This window comes from Paramisgurnus dabryanus, chromosome 20 (genome assembly GCF_030506205.2).
Source record: "Paramisgurnus dabryanus chromosome 20, PD_genome_1.1, whole genome shotgun sequence".
Classification (NCBI taxonomy): Eukaryota; Metazoa; Chordata; class Actinopteri; order Cypriniformes; family Cobitidae; genus Paramisgurnus; species Paramisgurnus dabryanus.
In genome coordinates, this window is record NC_133356.1 from 32,454,315 (window position 1) to 32,464,465 (window position 10,151).

Here is a 10,151-nt window from a genome sequence, read left to right on the forward strand (position 1 = left end):
AGTGGGGGATGGTTTAGGTGGGATCGGGGGGCGCTGAAGGGGGGGATTGACCAAGGCATCATATGAGCTAGAATTGCCACTGAGTGCAAACACATCTTAAGACTGTGGTCAGTACAGAAGGATTACGGTTCAGTGATGCTATAGGCTTTGGCTTGTCAGGAATCCAGGAATGAGAACAATAATTCACCTATGATAATCATGCAACACCCTGCAGATGATGTGTCCAATCTTTAATTTACTGAAACATCCCAAATCTTACCAGACCTCTGGCATTGTTAGTGACAAGCAAGGAAATCTCAGGCGACACAACACAGATGAGCAGACGATATTCTGATCTTAAATAAATCTTATGGTCCCTAACGGTTCCAGGAAATCTAATGATTTAGTTGAGCTCTATACCATTATAGTAGTTTGGCTAGATTTTACATAAAATGTCCTATATATATGTCTTTGACTTTTATTATTTTATAGAACACAGCATTAGTTGTATAGAAACTGAGTATTTCTAGCACTGGGTTTGGTGACGCAGAATGAGACGCATCTGGTTCCAGTTAGTCACGTAAGCCAGCTGTTATCTTTTGGGAGTTCTTAAGAGCCGCTTACATATTCTTGTTCTTTCTTTAAAGTTGCACTCACATCTGTCTTACAATCCCTGTTTTCTTCTTGTCACTTTATAAAAACACCTCTTAAAACATACCTTAAAGCTTTAAAATCAAAGTGTTTAAATGAAAAAACCCAAAGCTTCACATGCGGTTGTACTCTTTTCTTCTCTCTATAATGTTGGCTTTGTTTCTGTATATGGCACTGCACTGACCTTTTCCCCAAACATCCTGTAGTGCCGCCCCATCCCTCCCTCGTTCTCATGTGTCTGTTTCCTGTTCTTGCACAATTCTCTTGTTTTCCTCTCCGTGGCTCTTCCACAGATACATTAAGGTATTTGATAGCATTCTTTTAGCATTATTAGTTAAATTGCTTATTTTTAATGATCAGGAACCCACATTAATGTTTTTGTCTCCTCATCTCAGTTCCAGTTGATTTATTTTAGTCTCATGCTTGGACAAAGTGATCATTGCTGTGAATGTGATTCGTGCTTTAGTGGTGTTGTAATCATTGCTGTGATTGTGATGTGTGCTGCTCCAGTGATGTTGTGATAATTGCTGTCAGGGATGTGCACAGACATTTTGAGGGGCATAAGTGGAATAATAGTACTTATCATCAAAATTGTACAAATCTTATGAAAGAGTGTTCAGTATAGAAACAGAATAACGGAATAAAGTTACAAATACCAAATGCTAGAGTGATTGCGCAATGAATGGCTTTCGACTGGTCTGCTTAGTGCTGCACCCAGTCGAAACACACGTGAACACTGCAAGCACCATGACGTCCATTCAGCGGCGGTTTAGGATGAATACATTTATGTTCAAGAGAGCACTTTCTCTTGTGGAAGGGCAGGTGCTTAAGCCCCCGGTCATGTCTATGTGTGTGCACTTGCCTGGTTACTGTGATTTGTGCTCCAGTGATGTTGTGATTATTGCATTGACTGCAATTTGTCTTCTAGTGATGATGGATGATCATCCAACAGGAAGCTCAGCTGAGCCCGTCACCACTGTAACCGGTGGCGATAAGCCTTTGCATCGCTTCCTTAGAGGAGAACCCAAGTGTATTGGAGTAAGACACTAAACATGCTTTTCTTTTCACTGTTTTCCTTTTAAATTAGAGAAGCTTAATACTCTCTCTGCTTAAATGTAGCTATAAACAAAATGTTAACTAAAACATCTTGTATTATCTTACAGTTGGACATTTTTGCCACATGTATATCACTGTGACACTCATCAGAATACTTTCTAATTATAACATTAACACATATTTTCTGAAATGCCTACTGCCAAATATTCTTTAAGAGATGTAGAACATCAGGGAAATAAATAGAAAATTATGAATAAAATAAAACCAAAATAGCAAATAACTTAACTGGTTTCCAATTTGCTCTAAAACTAAGGCATGATCAGACTGCAGAGGTAAACATACAAAAAGCATCAATAATTCTCTAAGGGGCAGTTTCATGGACAGGGATTAGACTAGTCCTAGACTAAAATACACTTAAGAGCTGTCCAAACTGAAAAACAACTTGCATTGACATATCTTAAAAAACATACTAAGATTTTGATTATTGATGCGTACAAGCACTGGACTAATACTGAATCTAGGGATTTGGACTGAAGGGTGGTTTCTCAGACAGGGCTTATCCTAGTTTCAGACTAAAATGCAAGTTTGAGCCTCCTTGTTTTTAAAACACCTTGCAAACATATTTTAATATCAGTACAATTGTTTTGTCTCAAGATGCACACAAAGATAGTTTTTTGTAAGGTTTGTTTGTAAAAACTACTTAAATTTCCTAAAATAACTAAGGCTTAGTCCTGGATTAATCTAAACCCTGTCTGGGAAACCGCCCCTGCATGTAAAAATCCATTGCATGGTTAGTCAAGACTACATAGGAATTGAAAACATTAATGTGTTATTAATCTTTTTACTTCACCTTCTTGGCATTTTCTGCTTCGGATGGATAGCTTTAAATCATATACATATTAAGACGCATGTTGATATGTGCGTCAACTACATGCGGAGCTGCACAGACTGACTGACAACTGGAATGAAACTATTGTAAGATCAGACTGCTTGTTATGATTTCGAAATGGCTCCCACGGCATAATGATTTGATATTTCATAAAAGTTTTCTCCATTCTCTTTATGTTTGTTTCAGATTGTGTTGGTGATCATGGGCGTGTCTCTGAACATGTTTGGAATTACTGTACACACGAGTTTGTATGGTTCAACAGACGCATTGAGCGCATTCTGGCTTGGCATTCTGGTATGATAACTGGGACATTTTCTTTTGAAATAAAATCATATATATATATACACTCACTGGCCACTTTATTAGGTACACCTTACTTGTACCAGGTTGGACCCCTTATGCCTTCAAAACCACCTTAATCCTTCGTGGCATATATTCAACAAGGTGTTGGAAACATTCCTCAGAGATTTTGGTCTATATTGACATGATAGCATCACGCAGTTGCTGCAGATCTCCCGTTCCACCACATCCCAAAAATGCTCTATTGGATTGAGATCTGGTAACTGTGGAGGCCATTTGAGTACAGTGAACTCATTGTCATGTTCAAGAAACCAGTCTGAGATGATTTGGAAAGGTGTGGGAATTACAGTAACAAGTTACAATAAGTCACCCTTAGTGTAATCTTTCAAAATGACCAAGGGCCTTCAGTTTTTCTTCACTGCTAAAAACATAATGTAATGCAATGTAACCTAAGGTATTTTTATAAAACTTTTTTGTTTGTTTGTTTGTTTTGTTTCCAAATTAAGTAATTTTTGAATAATTTTAGGTTAAATAAATTAATGAATTTTTTTGTTAGAAGGACCCCAAAGTGTCAGCAATAGTAGAACACAGCTATGCAACATAAAGATCGACTACCTACCCGTGCAGTGTAGTGATACAGATAGTAGTTCAGTGAAAAGATCATAACTGTGCTTTTTATTTATTTTTACAGTTCATCACCTGTGGCATTCTGTATATACTGTCTGAACACAACCCAACCAAAAAGATCGTAAGTGAAATCTGAATGCCAATTTGTTTTCTATTACAAACGACCTTAAAGTCCTTGTGAAGTCAATTTTGAAAATTGTTTCTAAACACATAATAAATGTTAGAAATGTTTTTGTGAAACACGCCATAAAGACTGTAAACTGCGTAATACTGAATTGCAGAGTTAGATGGTTAAACAGTTTTTCGCTATTCTGAGATTTGATTTAAGGAGGGCCTAAAACACTGGCTTGATGAAACATTTGAGCCACAGCACATGGCCCCACCTAACACAGTCTCACCCCATGGCGTCAATATTTGACGACACTTGACCATGCGTCAATATGTTGACGCGGAGGGTATACCTTTCGCGTCATTTTTTGACGAACTGGGGACTTCAATACTATTACGTCCGTTGCATTCTCTTTCCTATTTTCTTACCATTTTCGCGTCGGTTTAGGGTTAGATTACGCAAAATTAAACAGTGTACGCAAAATTAAACAGTTGTCACCTGGCGTTGGGGTTAGAGTTAGGTTTGGGTAGGGATGTCATTATGTAAATCTAACCCTAAACCGACGCGAAAATGGTAAGAAAATAGGAAAGAGAATGCAACAGACTTAATAGTATTGAAGTCCCCAGTTCGTCATAAAATGACGCGAAAGGTATACCCTCCGCGTCAACATATTGACGCATGGTCAAGTGTCGTCAAATATTGACGCCATGGGGTGAGACTGGGTTGCCCCACCCCACCACAATTGCAAGCATCCATTCAGGTCCTAGCTGTATTTGAAAGTTGAGAGAGATGGCGGCTTTCCCATGAGTGGCCGTTGGACAGCGGATACGCCCCCACTGCTTGAGAGCAGAGAAACCGGCCTATTTTCCAAACTTTTGATAACTTATTTTTATTTACTTGCTATTTTTCCTTTAATCAAATTTGTTTGGGTGGATAATAACATGTTTTTCTGTGGTGTAATAAACTCAAAACAAATTTAATAACTGACTTTACACAGACTTTCAAGCAAATGGTTGATTCTTAACTGCACAGTTTTCTGGTTTTATTGGAATTAAATAAACTTTCATTTCTGTTTTTTTTATTTTATGTCTTACAGATCACAGCTAGCTTTGCTGTCAGTATTGTCTCAGCCATTGGAGTGGTAGTTGCTGCAATAAACCTCATAAGGGCTTCTATTGACTTCCAGCACCATCACTGGTTTTTTGAAGGGAATAATACGGAGGACTATATTTATGCAAGCCAACATTACGTATGTGTTTTAGAATAAACAAAACATGATGCCTTACAAAAGACCAATGAATGATTGTGCATAATGAATATCATTTCACTATATGGATTTTTTGTTGTTGTTGTTGCAGTTGTCAGTTGATACCATGGAGCGAGTGTTCCTCTTCCACAGTCTGGTAGGAGGCGTTCTGATTGTAACCATGATGTTCTTTGCAAGAGCTGCGTTACGCTCCAGTAGAACACGGGTAAATAAAACATCTCACGCTACTTTAATAACCCACCAAAGCTTCTCTGACTGTGCTCAAATTCAGAATCTGTCCAGATACCTCAAGAACTTCTCACGTGTTCTCAACTGGTGGGTCAATACCTAGAAATAGATCAAAGGGTCGGTTTAGATAAAGCTATGTCACGACTGGCTCACACAAGTCATTACGATTAGAGAAAACATACACTGCTTTTCCACTTTATTAAAAGATTTATCTAACAGAGAAAAAGTTGGCTAACCAAAGGTCAACAAAACAATAATACAAAAAGAAAGTACTGTGAGTCTGAAGCGGGAGGAAATATAATAATGTCGGTCTTGTCTACATCACCAATCCCAGGAAGTAAACTGTTGCCTACAATCCGTGTGTTTGTTGTAGTCCAAGTAAAGAGATTGACGTTGGAGACGATAACTCGCGTCATCGTTTACTTTGGGGTTGGCATATCGTTAGCATGTACTAAACACACTTACACACCAAAGGAAATGAAAAATCGTGATTCGGACAAAAGGTGCCCTTTAAGCAACAAACTTTGAAAACACAAAATCTATGTTACTGTTAATACTTTGACCGTGACTGTATGTATGTACAACCCCAAAACAGAAAAAGTTGGGACATAGTATAAATTGTGAATAAAAAAGGAATGGAATAATTTACAAATCTCATAAACTTATATTTTATTCACAATAGAATATAGATAACATATCAAATGTTGAAAGTAAGATATTTTGAAATGTCATGCCAAATATTGGCTCATTTTGGATTTCATGAGAGCTACACATTCCAAAAAAAGTTGGGACAGGTAGCAATAAGAGGCCAAAAAAGTTAAATGTACATATAAGGAACAGCTGGAGGAGGACCAATGTTTAGGAATAGGAATGTTGTCCTATTCTTGTCTAATACAGACTTCTAGTTGCACAACTGTCTTAGATCTTCTTTGTCGCATCTTTCGCTTTATGATGCACCAAATCTTTTCTTTGGGTGAAAGATCTGGACTGCAGGGCTGGCCATTTCAGTACTCAGATCCTTCTTCTACGCAGTCTTGATGTTGTAATTGATGCAGTATGTGGTCTGGCATTGTCATGTTGGAAAATGCAAGGTCTTCCCTGAAAGAGACGACGTCTGAATGGGATCATATGTATCTAGAACTTGGATAAACCTTTCGGCATTGATGGTGCCTTTCCAGATGTGTAAGCTGCCCATGCCACACGCAGTCATGCAACCCCAAACCATCAGAGATGCAGGCTTCTGAACTTAGCACTAATAACAACTTGGGTTATCATTGTCCTCTTTAGTCCGGATGAAATGGCATCCCAGTTTTTCAAAAAGAACTTCAAATTTTGATTCGTTGGACCACAGAACAGTTTTCCACTTTGCCAAAGTCCATTTTAAATTACCCTCGCCCGGGGAAAACGCCTGTGCTTCTGGATCATGTTTAGATATGGCGTCTTTTTTGACCTACAGAGTTTTAGCTGGCAACAGCGAATGACACGGTGGATTGTGTTTACTGACAATGTTTTCTGGAAGTATTCCTGAGCCCATGTTATGATTTCCATTACAGTAGCATTCCTGTATGTGATGCAGTGCTGTCTTAGGGCCCGAAGATCACGGGCATCCGGTATGGTTTTCCGGTCTTTACCCTTACGCACAGAGATTGTTCCAGATTCTCTGAATCTTTGGATTATATTATGCACTGTAGATGATGATAACTTCAATCTCATTGCAATTTTTCTCTGAGAAGCTCAGAAAACTATTTTTCACCGCAGCATTGGGAGAATTGGTGATTCTTTGCCCATCTTGACCACTGAGAGACACTGCCACTCTGAGAGGCTCTTTTTATACCCAATCATGTTGCCAATTGACCTAATAAGTTGCAAGTTGGTCTTTCAACTGTTCCTTATATGTACATTTAAATTTTCTGGCCTCTTATTGCTACCTGTCCCAACTTTTTTTGGAATGTGTAGCTCTCGCGAAATCCAAAATGAGCCAATATTTGGCATGACATTTCAAAATATCTTACTTTCAACATTTGATATGTTATCTATATTCTACTGTGAATAAAATATAAGTTTATGAGATTTGTAAATTATTCCATTACTTTTTTATTCACAATTTCTATAGTGTCCCAACTTTTTCTGTTTTGGGGTTGTATGTATGGTCCAGTGTTGAGATGAAAAATAAGTTCTGGGTCCTGATGCAAAACCAGTTGAGAACCACTGACCTACAGTACAAAAAGGAGATCATTTGAGCACAAGAGAGGGTTTTAAGTTCTTTATGTCATTTATGATTGGATCAATTGGTTAATAACCAACTTTTATTCCTGCAGGCTGTTGTTGTTATGAGAAATCTGCCGTCAGTGGAGTAGACCAAACACACAAACAAACCAAAATCATCCCAATGAGAATCTGAAGAACCACACCGATAAATGAAAGAACATTTCACTAACAGTCATGTGTGATGTTAAATGTGTTAAACAATATTGAACTGTTGTTTATGTCCAATGTTTCTACAATGTGAATAAGAGAAACAACAGTATGTTTACAATGAAAATGTTTGGTAGAATTTTAATCCACACTGATCAATGAATGTGGTCAAATTAGATAAATTTACTAACAATGTGCATAACTCAATAAGGTACAGTATATAACTTTCATGTTTGTACTTTGTATTTTGTATGTGTGATAGGCTAGGAAAGTTTTAATAACTGCATGAACGTCCAATCATATTTTTGTATTTTTATACTTTTTATAATAAACAAATTAAACACATTATGATTTACTTAAAAGCCTGGCTGGAACAAATTGTTTTATAGCCTGCTCACAATCATTTGTCAGACAACAAAGCTTTTTGAAAGATGTGTGTGTGCGTATTAAAGACCTTTTACATTGATTAAACAACATGATTTTGTGTATTTGGTGTAATAAAAAGTGTTTGCATGGTTCATGGTTTAAAAAACACACTATTTTCCACATACCATACATTATTGTTGCTCCTTTTTGCCCTGCCTCCCTGAAACACGTTGATTTTCGATCATTGATCTGGAACTTAACAGTAAGGTAAGGATTACTAAAACATTAAACACACATCTGTATTCCTGGGGTCCCACGTGTTTATGAGCAGTCAAGTTGCAACTTGGCAATTTGACTGTTTGAGCACATCATATGTTAGCTTTGGTTTTGCATCACATCCAATTACAGACAATCCTAGTCCACTTTTTCAAACACCTGGTATTTTTGTATTGCAAATACAAATAATAAAGGGAAGAAAGATACATTTGAAGAGTTTGGTTCCAAAACCAGATTTTTTTAATTTTCAAAAATATTATTTTGTGTATTTTAATTAATATCAATCAAACTGCATTCATATTTTCAGCCAATTTTAAATTAATTAATTCAATGCTAAAATAAAAAAAACCTTAAAAATATTTAATTTTCAAGGTGAAAATGCATCTTTCCTGCCAAATTCAAAAATTAAATGCAATTGATGATTTGACATTTCATTTTCAATACAATCTCGAGACAAGACTGCCAATATTAAAATTAAAAGGCAAACTTAAAAAGGAATCTGTAAATATACGGCCCTGGGCATAGGCTATGCTAAGTGCACCACCCCGCCCAAATTATTAATTATTATTAAATATATATATATATATATATATATATATATATATATATATATATATATATATATATATATATATTCACTGACCAAATTCACTGACACTGATAAGTTATCATTATGTCAAAAAGACCCAATCTGGTGCCCATGTGACGGATGCAAAATTGAACACCTTTACACGTAGGGGTTGATTCTTCTTGTTTTTATCTTTGATAGAAAAATGAAATATAAATCAAAACCGACTGGTGACCTGAGTACTGCAGACATTCATGAAAGCTAGAAGATAGAGAGTTCACATTTACTCAACTCATATTATAATTGTTCAACATACCTTTAGAAACAGATAAGGCCTCATTACTACACACAATAAGGTTCAATACATTTCCACCCTAATAACTATTTTAACATAATCTATTAAGAATATGTTCATATACATGTGTGAGATCAATCACATCGAGGATGTTCACACAAACCACATTATTTCCACAATTATTTCATTATGAGTTGGAGCCATGAAAATCATACCTACCTGCAGCAAAGACTCTCAAATCTGCTATGGCAAGGGAAGCAAAGAGGGATAAAAACAATATGTGCAGTACCATCACTGGCCACAAGAGGGGAGCCCTTGAGCACTCAAACCATTATAATGCCTGGCTTATTTTATGGAATTCACACATCTAAACTCTTTAACTTAAATGTTCTTTTTCACACCGTTACACCCAGGGAAGAAAAAAAGAAGAGAAGAGGAAGAAAAACGTGAAAAAGACAAAGGTAGGTAGGCTAAGGACACCTTGATGTATGATCAGTTTATCTATGTTGCATTAAAGTAACAGTATGCAAGAAATGTATATCAATTAATCATAAAATGGCCCTGACATGTCACTAGACATTAAGAAATCATTTTCATTTCAAATACTTATATCACCGACAACAGTGGTCTGGCCAGGATATTGTCATTTAAAAAGTTGAGTTGCAGCCCTCAACTGATGTTTATGTTGTCATGTTGTGTATTGGCCACAAGTTTTGTGATTGCAATACCAGTTTTGACCACAATCATACATACTGTTCCTTTAAGTTGGTTCGACGTTGACTCAACGAGGGTCGTGTTGGTAACTACTGTTCGAGGTTTAATCAGAGATCCTAAAAGGACAAAACAGGAACGAACTATTCTTGAGTTGAAGTGGTACGATATAATAAAATAAATTTAGAAGTAACATGGGTGAGGAGTCTGAACATGGAAAACTGTGTACAAGTAAAACCAGGGATCCAGGGCATGGGTTGATGAGAAATAGTGAGGAAAAGGAAATAAAAGTTATGATCACATTTCTCCAACAAGTAGAGCAATACATGCATCCTGTTAAAGAAGTGGATTAGTGAAAGGAGCAACATGTCTGAGCAATGGAAGAGTCTTGATTAAGTGTAAGAATGAAAATCA

General features: G+C 36.7%; 1 protein-coding gene across 1 annotated transcript; it reads left to right on the forward strand.

Moving 5' to 3' along the window:
- Positions 1-830: 830 nt before the first annotated feature.
- On the forward strand, positions 831-7,883 carry LOC135732094 (membrane-spanning 4-domains subfamily A member 15). Its single transcript, XM_065250001.1, has 7 exons — positions 831-933; positions 1,559-1,668; positions 2,762-2,869; positions 3,567-3,623; positions 4,708-4,860; positions 4,970-5,083; positions 7,425-7,883. Exons 2-7 carry the CDS (start codon positions 1,561-1,563, stop codon positions 7,461-7,463), a joined length of 579 nt encoding a protein of 192 aa, XP_065106073.1. The 5' UTR covers positions 831-933; positions 1,559-1,560; the 3' UTR covers positions 7,464-7,883.
- The last annotated feature ends 2,268 nt before the right edge of the window (positions 7,884-10,151 follow it).

Excerpts from the sequence above, each read along its gene's own strand:
- LOC135732094 (XM_065250001.1), top strand. The coding sequence starts at position 1,561 with ATGATGGATGATCATCCAACAGGAAGCTCAGCTGAGCCCGTCACCACT. Across the intron at positions 1,669-2,761 it reads GAGAACCCAAGTGTATTGGA|ATTGTGTTGGTGATCATGGG; the intron begins GTAAGACACTAA and ends TGTTTGTTTCAG. Across the intron at positions 2,870-3,566 it reads CATTCTGGCTTGGCATTCTG|TTCATCACCTGTGGCATTCT; the intron begins GTATGATAACTG and ends TTATTTTTACAG.